Source organism: Drosophila miranda, chromosome XR (assembly GCF_003369915.1).
Source record: "Drosophila miranda strain MSH22 chromosome XR, D.miranda_PacBio2.1, whole genome shotgun sequence".
NCBI classification, from domain to species: Eukaryota; Metazoa; Arthropoda; class Insecta; order Diptera; family Drosophilidae; genus Drosophila; species Drosophila miranda.
In genome coordinates this window covers 13,202,053-13,219,593 of record NC_046674.1, presented here as the reverse complement: position 1 = coordinate 13,219,593, position 17,541 = coordinate 13,202,053, and the positions used below count along the sequence as shown (strand labels likewise).

Sequence of the window (17,541 nt, the reverse complement as noted above, 5' to 3'; positions counted from 1 at the left end):
CAATGTTAATTTTCATTCCAGCGAAAAGTTGCAGAGGTTTTTATTTTTGTTGCAACAATAAATGGGTGGGTGGGGTGTGGGGTGGTTATGCATTAGCTACTGACACACAAATACTTTTGTCGGGTAAACATTTTACCTTGCCACACGCTGTGATATCATATAAGCAGAATGTATATGTTTTTTGTTTGTTTTCAGATTGAATAAAGCATTAGATTACTCGCTCTAGACCTCTAGAGGCGGGAGCCCGACTTACCTTCATTGTAGAGTTGTTGGATAACCTTTCGCTTCTTTTTGAATGTTAGCGAATCCTCATCGTAGGTGATGGAGTCCCGCTTGGGCTGCCGGATGCCAATCAGGAACTGCTCCTCCTCCTCGTCCTGAACGGAGTAGCTGGGCTTTGGCTGCTTCTTGGGCTTCAGCTTGAAGTCGACCTCATCCGGCGGCAGCTCCTCCACCATGTACTCTTCGGGCTCCTCGACCTCATCGATGGTGTCCTCGTCGTCGCGTATTTCTTCGATGACTTGCTCCTGGCCATCGTCGTAGTCCTGCATGATCTTGATCTTTGCTTCATCGGCGGCCTCGTTGTAGGTCTTCTTGATGGGTTTCTTGATCTTGATCTTGCCAGACATGGAGACCTCCTCCTCCGCGTAGGAGTCGAGGGCAATGTTGAACTCCTGGTCGACATCCTCCTTGGTCTTTGTGCTTCTCGCACGGAACGTCACGTTCTCCGTTTCCCCGTACTCTGGAATGTCCACCTTCTTCCGGCGCAGCTGCTTCTTCACGGTGTAGGCCTCCTCGTCCTCTTCGGTGATTTGCAGTGGCTTCTTCTTGGCCCTGGCGCTGACGACAAACTCTTCGATGTCCTCGCCCTCCTCGTACTCCTCTTCCTGGCGTTGGATGGACAGCTCGGCGGCAGCCTCGTCCAGGGTTTGCGGCTTCGCGGGGCGTTTCTTCAGGACAGTGCCGGTCTCTTCTACGCCCTCGTTGATCGTGTGGGGCTTCTTGAACGAGAGACTAAACTCGGTTTCCTCGTGCTCCTCCAATGAGGGTTCGAAGGGCTTCTTGGGCTTGCGGCGCACAATGACGGCCTCTTCGATGATTTCCTCCTCTTCGATTTCCACGGGCCTCTCCTCGACGACGGTCTGTTGCAGCTGCAACTCATCGGCGGCCTCTTCCACGGGCTTCTGTGGCTTCTTCTTCTTCTTGAGTTGCACCGTTTGATCGGAGGTCTCTTCGGTGACGATCTTCTCCTTTGGCAGCTTGACATCCACAGAGAATTCCTCTTCCTGGATCTCCTTGGGGGCCTTGGGCTTCAGTGTGACTTCAACAACCACTTCTTCCGGTTCGACAGGTTCGGGTTTCTTCAGTTTGATCACGGCAGCATCCACAATGTCCTCGGGGACGGGTTCCGCCTTGGGAGCCTTCTTTTTCTTCAGTTGCACCTCTTCGACGATTTCTTCTTCGACAATCGGTTCGGGGATGACCTCCTCTTCGATCTTGACGGTGAGTTCTTCGGCGGCGACCTCTTCGACGGGCTTCTTGGGCTTTTTCTTGACAATCTTTGCCTCTTCCTGGACCTCCTCGACCTTTGGCTTGGGTTTTAGGGTGACCTCAGCCTCGGGTTCTTCCACGACTTGGGGTGCCTTGGGTTTTTTCTTGGGCAGACGCACCTCTTCCTCCTTGGGCGCTTCTGGTTGTACCTCTTCGATCTCTGGCTGGGTCTCCGTGATGCCAATGGTGTACTCCTTGGGTTTTTCTTCGGGTACCTCTTCAGGCTTTTCTTCTGGGACCTCCTCGATCTCCTCAACGATTTCCTGGACCAGCTCCGGCTCTGCGGGCACCTCCTCTGTGATGGTTACCTTGAGCTCTGCGGCAGCCTCTTCGACTGGAGCCGCCTTCTTGGGCTTCTTTTTGATCTTGGCCTCCTCGGAGACCTCTTCCACGGGCTTCTTGGGCTTCAGCACAAACTCTGCCTCGGGCTCTTCCACCACTTCGGGGACAACTACTGGGGTCTTCTTTTTCTTCTTCTGCAGCGTGACCTGCTCCTCGGGCAGCTCCTCGACGGTGGGGACGGGCGTCTCCTCGATTTCCTCAATCTCTTGGACGAGCTCCACTTCGGGGGCCTGCTCTTCGATGATGGTGATCTTGAGTTCGGCGGCCTCCTCTTCGGTGGGCTGTTCGGGGACGATGGTGATGCTGGAAACAGCCTCGACCTCTTCGACGGGCTTTGGCGCCGGGATCGAGACGGCCGCTTCGGGCTCCTCCTTGACCTCTGGCTTGGGCTTCTTCTTGCGAATCACCTTGACCTCTTCCTCGATGGACTCCTCCACTATTTCCCGTGGAGTCTCTTCAATGACCTTTACCTTGTGCTCTTCGTAGACTTGGGGCTCGGGCTCTTCCACAATCGGTTCGGGTACCACCTCCTCCTCCTGGGGAATCTCCTCCACAGGTTTCTCGGGAGCTTCCGTTTCCGTGACGCCGATCCTGTAGGTCTTGTCCTCCACCTTTGGAGCCACAACTTCCTTGATTTCTGTGACCACTTCCTCGACTTCTTCGATGATGGGCGCCTCTTCGGGGATTTCCTCTGTGATTTGAATCTTTAGCTCCTCCGCCGCCACTTCCTTGACCTTCTTCTTGGGCTTCTTGGTCTTGATTTGGGCCTCCTCGGTGACCTCTTCGATGGGCTTGGGCTCCTTGAGTATTATCTCTGTGGCCGGCTCATCGGCGAAGGTCACCGATTGCTTGCGTTTCTTGACCGTGAACTGTGCCTCGCCTTGAGGCTCCTCCACGGGCTTTTCTGCGGCTTCCGTTTCGGAAATGCGTACCGTGAACTCTTGTGGTTTTTCCTCCACGATTATTTCTTGCTTTTCCACAATTTCCGGTTTGATTTCCTCGGGCACTTCTTCGGGAACCTCGGGGGCTGCCTCCGTTTCCACAACCTTGATCTCCAATGCCGCGGCTGCCTCTTCGGGTTTCTTTGGCTTTTTGGTTTTCTTCTGTTTGATTTCGGTTTCCACATGGATTTCCTCCGTTTTCTTGGGTTCTGTCAGCACAAATTCGGCCTCCACTGCCTCGGGCTTGGGTTTAGGTTTCCGCTTCAAGACGGCCTCTGCTGGAGCTTCCTCCTCGGGCTGTTCTTCGATGGCAGTGACCTTTTCAGCCTCCGTTTCCTTGACGGTGATTTCATATGAATCGAAGGACTCGATAACCTGTTCCTCGGGCTTCTCCTCCTCTACTTTGGGAGCTTCTTCGATCACATCCACCGGCTTTTCCTCGACGGGTGCCTCCGTTTCTGTGACACTGAATTCGTATTCCTTGGGTTTCTTGGTCTTTTTCTTTTCTTGGGGCTTCTCCTCCACCACGACTTCCTCCTCTTCGACAGGTTGTATCTTTTCTTCTTCTACGATCACAATCTCTTCCTCCTTCACCTCTTTCTTGGGTTTCTTCTTAGACTTTTCCTTGACGGTGACCTCCTGGGGCACAGGTTCCTCGGGTGTGGGTTCTGTAAGCTTCAGTTCAACCTCAAACTGCTCTGCTTCCTCGACGGGTTTCTCCACGGGAATTGTGACCTCTGCGGTGACCTCTTCAACCTCTGGTTCCTCGACCTGGGGCTCTTGGAGCGTCACCTCGTACTCTTCGGGCTGCTGTGGCTTTGGCTTCTTGCGGCGCGTCACAACCTTTTCTTCGATGACTTCTTCGGTGGTCTCGTGGCGCTCATCGAAGTCGATGACTCGCACCTTGTGCTCCTTGGGGGCCTCTTCGGGCTCCAGGACTGTGGTCGTGATCTTGTACTCCACGGGTATGTCTTCGGGGACTTCTTCGGGCTGCGGTGCCTCCTCCTTAACTTCCACTTGGGCGACCGGGGCCTCTTTGGGTTTCTTTTGCTTGACCTTCACCTCCTTGGGCTTTTCTTCTTCAATGGGAACTTCCTCGGGTGCTTCTTCCTCCTTCAGAGAGACCTCGAACTCCTGTGGGACTTCCTCGGAGACCTCCTCCTCCTTTGGTTGGATCTTCTTGGCCTTGGGTTTCTTTGGTTTCTTCGCTTCCTCTTGGGGAGTCTCTGGGATCTCCTCCGCTTTGGGTTCCTCGACCTTTGCCTGGACGATGGCTGCCTCCACGGGTGCCTCAGCCTGAGGGACCTTTGGCACTGGTTTCAATTTGATTTGAGAGTCTGTTTCCTCTGGAGCTTCGCTTTCGGGAATGCGGAACTTCACCTGCTGTTCGGGTACCTCCTCCTCTTCCTTGGGCACGCCCGGGACAATCTCTGAGATGATTGTCTCCGGCTCTGGCTTCGACTTGTCCTTGGGCTTGTACTTGGTTTTCGTGGGCTTCTTCTGTTTCTCGGGCTTCTCCGGATGCTCAATGGGCTCCAGTTCCTCGGGCACGTACTCCGAAGGCTCAAAGTCCACGGGCTCGAAGGGCGGCACCACAAAGTGTCCTTCCTTGGGCTCCTTGGGCTGTTCCTCGACCACAATGACCTCCTTGGGCTTTCGCTGGAGCTCCACTTCCTCTTCGACCTCCTGGGGCTTCTGTGGGATCTTCTTGAGGGTGACATTCTCTGGCTGTTCCTCCTCCTTGGGCTTTTTCTTGCCCTTTCCGAGCTTTATTTTCACTTCTTCTTGCTTCTCCTCGGGCTTGGGAGTCTTTTCGGGCTTCTGGTAGGGCTTCTGCTCCTCGGGCTCCTCCTCGCTGCTGACATACTTCTCGTACTTCTCGAGCTCGACCTTCTCCAGGTCGTCCTTGATCTTTTTGATCTTCTTGGTCTTTGGTTTCTTGAACTTGAGGGCCTCTTCGGCCTCGTCGATGTTGCGCGAAAGCTCTCCATTGTCCTTCGTGGCGCCAATCTCGGTCAGCTTGGGGATCAATGGAGCCGGAGGATACTCGACCATGACCATGCGGGCCTTGAGCCGGAATTTGGGCAGCTGTACGGACTGCTCTTCGGTGGGTTTCTCCTTGCGTTTTCCTGGCTTTAGTTTGACCTGTTTCGGGACCTCTGCCGCCTCCACAATCTGCACTTTGGTGGGCTTCTGATCCTTTCGCTCGATTTTCATGGGCTCGAGATTGGCGAATTCCGGTTTCAGTTTCTTGGGCAGATCGAAATCGATCTTTTCGTACTTTTCGAGCTCCGTTTTCTCGATTTCCTGCTCCAGTAACTTGCGGATGATCTCATCGTGATCATCGGTTTTCTTTTTGATGATCTTCTTCTTTTTGGCCTTGGGCTTGCTGACATCCTCGGGCTGGTCCTCGGCTATGGGCTGCTCCTCCTCTTCCTCCACCTCCTCGATGATGGGCTGCGATTCCTCGATCTCTGCGATCTCATCGATGACTCGTATCTCGTGGATCTTCTCGGGCTGTTCCTCCTCCTCGACGATGGGTTCCTCGTGAATGATGCTGATTTGATAGTCCTTGTGTACCTCTGTCGCTTCACCTGTGTGGAAGATGCATCGACAGTTAAGTAAATTGTGATCTTAAGGGGCGCAAAAAGGATAAACCAGGATCCAGGATCCATTGGGGTTGGGTACCGTGCATTGCTTTTGCCAGAAAGCAAGCAAAAATCGTTGAAACTTTGGACAGAAGACATATAATTTTTTGAAAGGCTATATTTACAGATACAGATAGAGATATGTATATATATTTACAGAAGGATTGAACATATTTTGTACAAAGGATTTAAGGATGTGTTAGCTGAAAGATGAAGGTTATGCATACATATGTTCTACAAAGGATTTTGGGATATTTTGTAGGTGCAAGATGGATATTTTGTACAGAGTATTAGCTGAAAGATGGCGTTATGGTGGTGTTAAGTGGATCGTAAGAAACGGGTTAGAATGTAGGAACACACATGCGAAAAGGGTATTAATATTCGGGTTATTGTGTTGGAGGGTGGGGGCTTGGAAAAGGCTTTCCAGTGGAACGAACTGAAAAGGAGATTCAGAAGATCGTCAGCGACAAAGAAAGAATAGAAATTTAGAGAATTGTTGTGGGGTAGAGGGAAGAAGGGAAGACGCCACACGCGGTGTGGTATTCAACGAAAGGAAAAAAAAAACATAGGCGGACAGGCGCGAAAGGACAAAAGTCACAAAAGGAGCAAAAACGGAGCAATAGACACAGAAAAAAGGGAGCAAAAAGAGCAGCAAAAGACAGGGAAAAAGATAACAGAGATAACAGAGCGTAAAAGGAGTAACAGACATAGAAAAAGAGCAGCAAAAGAAGTGGGCGAAAAACAGGAGAGTAAAAGAGCATTTAAAAAAATTGTACATTGAAAAAATGGAGCGTAAAAGGAGCGAAAAATATATAGAAAAAAAGAGGAGTAAAAGTCAAGGAAAAAGAGGAGCAAAAAACGGAGCAATAGACATAGACAAAACGGAGAAACAGACACGGAAAGAATAAGGAAAAGGAAAAGAGTAAAACACGCAGAAGTGAACGGAGCAAAAATATGCTTTTGCTTTTGCTTTTGCTGCTGCTTGGCGGCGTCGGCGTGGGGTGGGGTATTTTTTTCTTTTTTTTCTCTTGGACTTAATTTTTTCTTTTTTTTTTTTGTAGGTGTGTGTGGGGGGCGCTTCTCCAAAGCGAACTTACTTGTTGTTGTTTCTGTTTCAGGGCTTTCTTTGTGTGTTTCTGGTTTTGTTTTCTGTTTATGTTTAACTGTTTTCTGTGCTGTTGTTGTTGTTGCTGTGGGTGCCTCTTCTTGCGGTGTAATTTGTGCAGTGGCTGTGTCCTCTTGTGCATGTATCGGTGTGGTTGTTGTTGTTGTTGTTGTTGTGCTCTCTTCCTCATCGTCCTTGGGTATCTCTACAGTCGTCACGTATGTCTGCTCAGTGGGTTCGTCTGTCTCTGTCTTGGGTTTCTTTTGGGTCTTTGGTTTCTTTGTCTGGGGTTTGGTTGATTCGGGGCCTACCTCTACTGGCTGGGAATCCTCTTCCTCGGGAAGAACCTTTTCCTCCTCGGGAAGTGGAAGAGCCTCTTCTTTTTCTACCTCTTTTGGTGTCTCCTCTTCTATCAACTTCTTCACATAATCATCTAGCTCCTCCTTCTTTACCTTCTTGACGGTTTTCTTGGACTTTGGCTTGGGCTTCGGTTCCTCTTCTTCGGGCTGTTCTTCCACGGGAACAACGACTGCCTCTGGCTGTGGCTCCTCATCCACAATGACCATCACGGAATCATTATCCTCGCTCTCGATGGTGGTTATCTTGAACGTGGTATCCTCCTTGGGTCCCTTTTTCTTCAGGACTCTCTTGGTGGTCTTTTCCTGAATGGGTTTACCCTCTTCCGTGACGATCTCCTGGATTTGAACCTCCTCCGGCTGGACCTCAACAATCTCCACGGTCAGAAGAGGCTCTTCTTCGGGAGCTTCTACCTCGAGGATCTTCACCTGGGCCAGCTCTTCGGGCACAGGCGAGGCTTCCTTCGTCGTTTGCTTGGCTTTCGGTTTCTTGTCCTTCTTTGGTTTGCCCTCGGGGGCTTCCTCAACCACATCGATGGGCTTTTCCGTGGGCTTGTCCCTGACAGTCGGTTCAAAGTCGAATTTCTCGTACTTCTCCAGCTCCGTTTTGGGCGTCTCCATGTCGATGAGCTTTTGTATGTAGTCGTGGATGTCGTCCTTCTTGACTTTCTTGGTTTTCTTCTTGGGTTCCTTGGGTTTCTCATCCTCTTTGGTGGGGGCTTCGGGCTCGTATTCCACAATTGTGATTTCTGCTTCCGGTTGATCATCCCTCAGGACTTCTATGATCTCGATTTGACCCTCGCCATCGGGTCGCTTGATCTTGCGCTTGGTGGTGACCTCCTTGTGGGTCTCCCCGGCGGCGTCTGTGGTCTCCTTGACCTGCGTTTCGCTTTCGATGACCTCGATGGTGAAGGGCTTTTCTTCCTGGGGTTCCGCGGCACTTTCCTTGATGGAAATTTGATATGAATCGAGAGGAGTTTCTTCGGTGGTTTCTTGTGGCTTTTTGGATGTCTTTTTCTTTTGGGGTTTGTCCTGGGAAGCGGTTTCCTCCTTGACGGAAATGCTGAATGTTTGATCGTCAGGTTTTTCAACATCGGATTCGATTTCTGTCACTTCCAGAGGCTCCTCCGGGAGTTCTTCTTCCTTTGGTGCTTCCTCAGAAACGATGACCTTTGCCTTTGGTTTCTTTTTCTTTTCAGGTTTCGGCGTTTCTTCCGTTTGATCGATCTCATGTTCGGGTTCTTCTACGATCGGCATCGAAACCTCCACAGTAAAGACCTCTTCTGGCTGAGGAGTATCCTCCGGCACGCTTTCCACGACAGAGATTTCCTCTGGTTCTGGTTTTTCCTCTTCAACAGCGGCTGGCTTCTCCTTCTTGGCCTTCTTTTTGGGCTTTTCTGGCGTTGGCTCCGATGGCGTTTCTTCTGCGACAGCCACAACAGCCTCCGGTTCGATGGGCTTCGGAGTTTCCTCCTCAATCACGGCCTTGATGAAGTCCTCGACATCATCCTTTTTTATCTTTTTCGTACGTTTCTGCTTAGCCACGGGCTCGACATCTACCGTCTCCTCCGAGGGAGTTGTCGTGGTGACTGTGATCTCAGATTCATTTGTGTCTGCATCCGTGACCTCGACAATATCATGAACTACCTCCTGGGGACCCTTTTTCTGCTTGATTTTCTTTGTTTTGACGACCTTTTCCCTGACTTGACCCTCTTCGTCGGGCACCTGTTGAATCTCGACCGTTTCCTCGAGCACTACGATTTCAAAGGACTTTTCTTCGGGCTTTTCCGGCGAAAATTCTCTCACAGTGATCTTTAGTTTTGGCTCTTCCTTGGCCTCCTCTACTGTTGGCTGATCTTCCTCGGGAATGGGGGTTTCTTCTTCGGATTCTTGGGGTTTTTCGGTGGGTTTTTCCTCATGAACCTTGACCTTTTTGGCGGGTTTCTTTTTCATTTTCACCGGCTCATCCAAGTCGATCTTTTCGTACTTTTCCAACTCGGTTTTTGGTATATCCTGCTCGATGAGTTTTTGAATATAATCGTGGAGATCGTCCTTGGGGACCTTCTTTGTTTTCCTGACCTTTTTGGGTGCCTCTTCCTGGGGAATGTCCTCCTTCAGAGGCTCCACCTCTTCGGTGTGCACTATGACCTCGTACTCGGGTGTGTCCCCCTCCGTCATGGTCTCCACAATTTCGATGATCTCCTCCTTGGGTCCCACCTGCTTCTTGATCTTTCGCTTCGTGACCGTCTGCTTGGTGGTTTCACCCTTGTCGTCTGTGATCTGCTGCTCCATGGCCTCTGTTTCGAGTTCTTGGATCTGGAAGGATGGTTCCTCCAAGGGCGTAGGTTCCTCCGACTCCACGACGATGGTCGTATGTTCGGGGAAGACTTCTTCGGGGATATGCTCATCGGATATGGCCTTGACCATATATTCTGGCGATTCCTCTTGTGAGGGTTGCTTTTGAGTCTTGGGTTTCGAAGGTTTCTTGGTCTTTGGTTTGGGCTTTTCGTCTGTGGAACTCTCCTCTGTAACACCGATGGTGTAGGCAGGGGTTTCCTCGGGCTTTTCAATGACTATTTCCATAGTTTCCACAAATATCTCCTCTGGTACTTGAGGTTCCTTCAAGTCCGCCTCTTCTTCTGTTTCTGTGACTGTATATTTCTTGGGAGATTTCTTTGCTTTCTTGGGTTTCTCCTCTATAATCTCTTCTGCCTCACTTTCCACGATTTCAATGGGTGCCTGTTCCACGAATTCCTCAATAACGTTGATGACATATTCCTCGATTTCATCCTTTTTCAATTGTTTCGGCTTCTTAAGTATCTTCTTTACGGGCTTGGGTGCTTCCTCGGTGATTTCCACCTCATCGGCGATCACTTCAGTGACTGTCACCTCAGCAATGGGCTGATCCTCGCTGGTGGTTTCTGTGATCTCAAAGACCTTCTCCTGGGAACCCTTGCGGCGCAGAACCTTTCGCTTTTTGATGGTCACCTCCTTGATGGTGCCCTCTTCATCGGGCTTCTCGACGACCTCCACAGTTTGTTCGATTTCCTCCAAAGGAACAGCGGGGATCTCCTCCTTTTTTTCCTTTTTCTTCTTTTGTGGCTTTTCCTTCTTTGTCGGTATCGGTTTTTCCTCGGGAGTTTCCAGGGGTTTCACGGCCTCCAAGAATTCATCGGCAACGTTGACCAAATATTTTGTCGAATCCTCTGGCTTTTGTGGCAGCTCCTGCACATCCTCTGGGAAGACTTCCAACTCTTCCGGTTCCTCCACTTCTGGTTCGATTTCCTCGACATTGAATTCATGGATTGTCACAGGAAAACCATCCACCACGTCCACAGTTTTCTTGTGATGTGTCTTGACCTTCTTCTTGGGCTTCTTGGGCTTGTCATCCATCTCCGTTGGCTCGTACTGTTCCAGCTCCGTTTTCGTGATCTCCTGTTCGATCAGCTCTTGGATGTACTTGTCCAGATCGTCCTTGACGGGTTTCTTTTTCTTGATCTTCTGAACAATCTTCAGGGGTTGCTCCTCCGCGACGTCCTTTGGTGCGGCCTCCTCCGAGGGCACTTCAGTCGTTGTGAATTCTATGATGGCCTCGGGATTGTTCTCCTGGTACGTTTCTGTGATCTCAATGATGTACTCCTTGGGGCCATCCTTCTTCTTGAGCTTCTTTGTGGTCTTCACCTGCTTGACCTCCTCGCCCTTTTCGTTGACAATGTCCTCGATGACGGTTTCGGGGGCCAACTCCTCAATGCGGATTGTCTGCTGCTCCACAGGTTTCTTTGAAGGTTTCTTTGGCTTTGGAGTTTTTGGTTTTTGTTCGGGAATTTCCTCAAGAACATCGGATTCGACCTCCTCCTCCTCAAACCTCTGTGGTTCCACAAATTCTTCAAGGACGTTGATGATGTAGCTTTGAACTTCTTCTGGTTTTAGTTTCTTGGGTTTCTTGATGGGTTTCTTCTCCTTGATCTCGGGAACAACTTCCTCCGGCTTTTCTTCCTCTATAATCTCCACTATAGTCACTTCAGCCAGAGGTTCATCATTCGTTTTGGTTTCGGTGATCTCGAAGACCTGTTCCTTGGGTCCCTGTTTCCTGACGATCTTCTTCTTCTTCGTTTCCACCTTCTTTTCGGTGCCATCCTCTTCGGTTACCTTGACGATTTCCACGGACTCGGAGATGTCTTCAATCACTGGTTGTACCTTTTCAACGTCCTCGGGGAGTTCTTCAAACTTATAGGGCTCGACGTATTCTTCCAGAACATTGATGATGTAGTTTTTGACATCTTCGGGCTTCAGTTTCTTGGGTTTTTTGATGGGTTTCGTTTCTTTGATCTCGGGAACGGCTTCCTTGGGCTTTTCTTCCTCGGTTACTTCGATGATGGTTACCTCTGCCAGAGGCTCATCGTTCGTTTTGGTTTCGGTGATCTCGAAGATCTGTTCTTTGGGTCCTTGTTTCCTGGAGACCTTCTTTTTCTTCACTTCCACCTTCTTTTCGGTGTCATCCTCTTCGGTGACCTTAGTGATCTCCACTGTTTCCGAAAGGTCCTCAATGACGGGTTCCTCAAACTTGTAGGGTTCCACAAATTCTTCAAGGACATTGATCACATAATCCTTTACTTCTTCGGGCTTAAGTTTCTTCGGCTTCTTGATGGGTTTTTTCTCCTTGATCTCCGGAACTTCTTCCTTAGGGGTCTCTTCTTCGGTAATCTCCACAATGGAAACTTCAGCCAGAGGTTCATCATTCGTTATGGTTTCGGTGATCTCGAAGACCTGTTCATTGGGTCCCTGTTTCCTTGAAACCTTCTTCTTCCGGACCTCCACCTTCTTTGGAACACCATCCTCTTCAGTGACTTGTGTAATCTGCACAGTTTCGGGAAGTTCTTCAATGATGGGTTGTTCTTGTATCACCTCTTCAAACTTGTAGGGCTCTACAAATTCTTCCAGAACATTGATCACATAATTCTTGACATCTTCGGGTTTCAGTTTCTTGGGTTTCTTGATGGGTTTCTTCTCCTTGATCTCGGGAACAACTTCCTCCGGCTTTTCTTCCTCTATAATCTCCACTATAGTCACTTCAGCCAGGGGTTCATCATTCGTTTTGGTTTCGGTGATCTCGAAGATCTGTTCCTTGGGTCCCTGTTTCCTGACGATCTTCTTCTTCTTCGTTTCCACCTTCTTTTCGGTGCCATCCTCTTCGGTTACCTTGACGATTTCCACGGACTCGAAGATGTCTTCAATCACTGGTTGTACCCTTTCAACGTCCTCGGGGAGCTCTTCAAACTTATAGGGCTCGACGTATTCTTCCAGAACATTGATGATGTAGTTTTTGACATCTTCGGGCTTCAGTTTCTTGGGTTTTTTGATGGGTTTCGTTTCTTTGATCTCGGGAACAGATTCCTTGGGCTTTTCTTCCTCGGTTACTTCGATGATGGTTACCTCTGCCAGAGGCTCATCGTTCGTTTTGGTTTCTGTGATCTCGAAGATCTGTTCCTTGGGTCCCTGTTTCCTGGAGACCTTCTTTTTCTTCACTTCCACCTTCTTTTCGGTGCCATCCTCTTCGGTGACCTTAGTGATCTCCACTGTTTCCGAAAGGTCCTCAATGAGGGGTTCCTCAAACTTGAAGGGTTGCACCAATTCTTCAAGAACATTAACAACATAATTCTTGACTTCTTCGGGTTTCAGCTTCTTCGGTTTCTTGATGGGTTTTTTCTCCGTGATCTCTGGAGCATCCTCCTTGGGTTCCTCCTCTGTAATCTCCACTATGGAAACCTCCGCCAGAGGTTCATCATTCGTTATGGTTTCGGTGATCTCAAATATCTGTTCTTTGGGTCCCTGTTTCCGTGAAACCTTCTTCTTTCGCACTTCAACCTTTTGTGGAACACCGTCCTCTTCGGTGACACGGACTTCCACCACTTCAGAGATGTCTTGAATGACGGGTTCTGCCTTTTCCTCTTCCAGCACCTTGATTTTCGCTGATTTCTTGGGCTTGGACTTGGGCTTCTCTTCAACGACCTTTACTTGCTGATCCGTGGGAGTTTCCTCGACATCTTCGTGATCGCTTTCCTCTACCACTTCAACGGGTTTGAGATCTTCATGATCGATCTCAAACTCTTGAACGATAACCTCATAGACTGTTGTGGGCACACCATCCACCACCTGAGTGGTTTTCTTGTGTTGTTTCTTGATTTTCTTGGGTTTCTTCACCTCCGATGTCGTGGACTCCGATACACGAACTTCGAATTCTTCCAGTTCTGGCTTCGGAATATCCTCTTCGACCAGTTCTTGGATAAAGTTGTCCAAACTTTCGGTCTTGGGCTTCTTTTTCTTGACGATCTTTATCTTGTGCTCCTCCTGGGGTTGTTCCTCCGTGACTGGTGTGATTTCTGTGGTTTGTATTACGACTTCTGCCTCGGGTTTGTTCTCTTCATAGGTTTCAATCACTTCAATGAGGTATTCCTTGGGTCCAGCTTTCTTTTTGAGCTTACGTTTGGTGATCACACGTTCCACTGTCTGTCCCTCTTCATTGACTGTTTCTTCGATGATTGTTTCGGGTGCTAGCTCTTCCACCCGAATTGTAAATTCAGATATGGGCTCCTTAGGGGCCTCTTCCTTTGGTTTCTTGGCGGGTTTCTTGATTTTCTTGGGTGTTGAGTCCCTAACTTCCACAGAATATGCTTCGGTTTGGGGTGTTTCCTCTGTTTCAATTACAGATACAGTATCTTCTGTGATGGTTAATGCCTCTGGGGTTCTTTCAGGTTCCGTTTCTGTTATTTTCACCTTTTTCTGCTTTTCAGATTTCTTCTTCTTATCCTTGGGAAGGCTTCGAACATCTTCTGGTTTCTCCTCTTCTGGAGAAACCTCTTGCAGGGCTTCCTCTTCAACAACAGTCGTGGTAAAGGAGGTAATGTCCTCTTCTGGCGATTTCTCACGCTCTGGAACCGGTGTATAATCTTCGGATATCTCCGCAATCAGCTCTGTAGGTGCCTCTTCCACAACCTTGACGATGTATTCTTTTAGATTTTCCTTCTTCACCTTTTTCACTGTTTTCTTGGGTGCCTCCGGTTTATCTTCCTCAGGAACATCCGTCGTATCTTCTGTTGTTTCTGTCGTTATCACGATGACCTTCGCCTCTTCGGGGATATCCTCGGGAGCCTCGGTTTCAATGATTTCAATCTCGTACACTTTGGAACCCTTCCTGGTCTTGACCTTTCGCTTTTTAGTGATTTTCTCTTCCTGGATGTCGAGTTCTTCAATGACTAGTGGCACAGTGTCCACTACCTCCTCGAGGACAACTATGGGCAGGGTTTCCTGTAGATCAGCAATTATTTCATCCAATTCCGGGACGATTTCCTCTTCTGGTTCTTCGATCTCCTCCTGTGGAGCCCGCTCCGAATCGATCTTCTTGATCAAGAACTCATCGTAGACCGGAATTATCTCCGTTTCAAGGGTTTCCTCTTCCTTCATGATTTTCTTGGCCTTGGGTTTCTTGGCCTTTGGCTTTTCCTTAGGCTCGTGTTCCGTGACTCCGATCTGAAGCGTTTCACCCTCTGGGAAGACGGGTTCCTGAGGCTTTGGTTTCTGTTTCTTGGCCTTCTTTGGCTTGCCATCCACATCGATTTTCTCGTATTTCTCCAACTCTGTCAAGGGAATCTCTGCGTTGATCAATTGCTGAATGTAGGCATCGAGTTCATCCTTTGTCATTTTCTTGGTTTTCCTCTTGGGCTTTTCTCTTGAAGGAATAACCTTCTCCTCCTCCTTTGCTTCGCTAGAGGTTATTGTTACTTCATAGAGCGGCTCTTCACCTTCAGAAGGCAACGTTTCAACGATTTCAAGGATCTCTGTTTCATTACCCTTTTCATGGAGGATTCTGCGCTTTTTGGGTTGCTCCTCAGAAGGAGCCTCAGGCTGTAGTTCCGTGAGTTTTACCTCAAAGAAGTCTTCTGTACGAGTTTCATAGAACTTTTGTTCAGGTTTTTCCTTTATTTCGGCCACAAATTCCTCAAGTTCCTCTTGGTTCATGCGTTTGACCTTCTTTTTGAGTGTTTTCTTGGGTTTTCTATCAACCTGATCTGTTTCCGAACTTGTGATGGTAATTTCATAGATCTTTTCATCAGTATCTTTTGGTGAAACTTCCATTATTTCAATGGTGTTTTCCTCAAGATCAGTTTTCACCTTAATCTTGCGCTTTTTCTTGGGTTCTTTGATGGGTTTCCTCGGCGATTCCGCTGTTTCCTCGGGTGTGACTTCTGGTTGTAGTTCCACAACTTCATATTTGAAGATTGGCTTAAGTTTCACTTCTTCCTGGACATCCTCTGGTCGTTCGCCTTGACGGTAGCGCAGCTTTAGATCATCCTCGGGAGTTTCTTCAACGTCCTTCGGCTTTCCTGGAGTGATTTTGTGCTGAATTGTATCGGGTGACGGTGTAACCTTCTTCTTTCGCTTGTGCTTGGGTTTTTCGAGTGTTTCAGTGTCTTCAACGATAGATGTATCCGAATCTTCAGGTTGTTCCGAAGTTCTTTCGAAATCTGTCAGCTCCAAGGGCTCAAAGTGGATTGTGTCCTGTGGTTTCTCGGACTTTTTGGACTTCTTTTTCTTTGGAGCCTCCTCTTCGACCACCTTTTGGGGTTTCTCTTCAATATCCTCTTCTTTGCCTTCGATTTTGACGGGTTTCAAGTGAACCTCTTCCAAGGTTTCGACATTCTGTGGAATCTTGCCCTTGCCAAGTTTTAGCTTTCGAGTTTCCTCAGGAGTTTCCTCCGTTTTCTTCTTGCCACGCTTGTACTTGGGCTTGGGTTGCTCCTCATCCGACGGTTGGCTCTCCTCAGAGTCAAAGGTCTCGAGATCGGGCTGCTCTAGCTCTGCCTTTGAGGGCTTGCGGTGTTTGAACTTCTTGGGACGCAGCCGCAGGACCTCTTCGGCCTCTTCGACATTGCGAGAGAGTTCTCCACTCTCCCGATGGGTTTCCAACTCGGTCAGGACATACGGGAAGCAGTACGGAGAGTACGGTATGAATCGTATCCAACTCTTGAGTTTCTTGTTCTTGAAGGAAGCTTCAACCTTCTTCTTTTTCTCCACCTCCGGGCGTTGCTTGGGCGTTTTCAGCTTCAGCATTTGTGGGAATTCGGCCACAGAGGTGATTTCCAACATTTTGGGTCGTTTAAATTCAATTTTCTCGATTTTCATGGGAGTCAGCTTCATTGGCTGGGGTTGCTTGAAGGACGAATCACGACGAGCCCTTTGCGGGAGCTCCATTTCCGTGCGTTGATATCCCTGAATGACTGTCTTGGGTATCTCCTGATGGATGAGGAACTGTATGTACTCATCCAATTCATCCCGTTTCGATTTAACGACCTTCTTTTTCTTGGGCTTGTCTTTCTTCTCACCAGTAGCAGTAGGACTCTCCTCAACCTTACCCTCTTCTATGACCACTAATTTCTTTGGTTTGCGTTTCTTAACCCCTGTCTTTTCCCCAGGACCCTCCTCCGTCAGTGTCGTCTCCCCTGTAGGACCCTCCTCTGTCAGTGTCTCCCCAGTAGGAGACTCCTCCTGCTCCTGTTCCTCCTCAACAATTGTCTCCCCCTCAATGGGAGCTTTGGTAGATGGTTTCTTTTTCTGTTTCTGTTTCTGTTTGGGTTCCTTCTTGTCGTCTCCTGCACTTACAACATCTTCGGGTTCTGTGATAGTGTACTCTTTGTTGTTCTGTTGGTCTGTTTTCGAGAAAGAATTATGTGTGTTTTTTTGTGTTAGAGCTAGACTAATGTTTTGTACACTCTTATATTTGCATTTTATATAATGCTTTAAAACACCTTCAAACTTTGTGTGGAACAAAGTTTAGTGTTTGGAAACATACCATACGCTTGCAAAAAAAAAATTACTTTGTGTGTGGGTTAGAGATTTCATTTCAATTGAAAATGTACGCAATTTCGTTTTTGGTTTCAGAATTTTTGGATGTCACGTACAGAAAAGTGCAGTGTTAGTAAATATTTTGTGAGAATTTATGAAGTGTTTTCTCATGTTTGCATGTCTTTATGTTTTGTATAATGTTACGAGTGTGATTCTTTTGCTAAAGACTGAAAGACTGAATGACTGAAGGACCTTTGTTCTTTGTTCTTTGAGACGCGGCTTGTGGTATAGTATATGGAGTACATGTTGTATATAGTATAGTTTGTTTATAAAGTAAAAATCACCTGTTGGCTCGCTGACTTCAACAATTTCAAGGTGTGGTGTTGATTGTGGTGTTGTAGTGTCTTCTGGAATGGGTTCGGTATCACTGAGTACCTCCTCAACAACGATGCCTTGCTCCTCCTGAGAGATTCGTTTCTGTTCGGTTTCTATTGTGGTCTCTCCATCTTCGTTTTGTACAGATTTGAATGTCGTTATGTATTCGGTTGTTGTGTTTTCGGGCTTTGCTTGTTTCTCCACTGTTTCGTTGTGTTTTGTTTTGTGTGTGGGGTTTTTTTTTTCGTGTGGAATGTTTAAAGAAAATATGTTATTTACATATCTAGATATCAGGAACTATAAGAATACTTTAAGTTGAATAAAATGTTGAAAAAAACTAAGAAATTTATGCGTATACTTCAATTTGTGTTGTAGAATGAATG

The 17,541-nt window shown here is 48.1% G+C and overlaps 1 protein-coding gene across 4 annotated transcripts in view; it reads right to left on the bottom strand.

Moving 5' to 3' along the window:
* Positions 1–17,541, bottom strand: part of LOC108151049 (titin-like) — a 123,307-nt gene that overhangs the window by 7,747 nt on the left and 98,019 nt on the right. For 3 of the 4 annotated variants that reach the window (XM_033386295.1, XM_033386296.1, XM_033386302.1), the window contains 3 exons: positions 17,128–17,361; positions 6,580–16,647; positions 254–5,428 (listed from right to left, as the gene is read on the bottom strand). In XM_033386295.1, coding sequence (XP_033242186.1) covers positions 254–5,428; positions 6,580–16,647; positions 17,128–17,361 — 15,477 coding nt within the window. The remainder of the gene's footprint in view (positions 1–253; positions 5,429–6,579; positions 16,648–17,127; positions 17,362–17,541) is intronic. The other variant, XM_033386303.1, reaches the window with a different exon arrangement.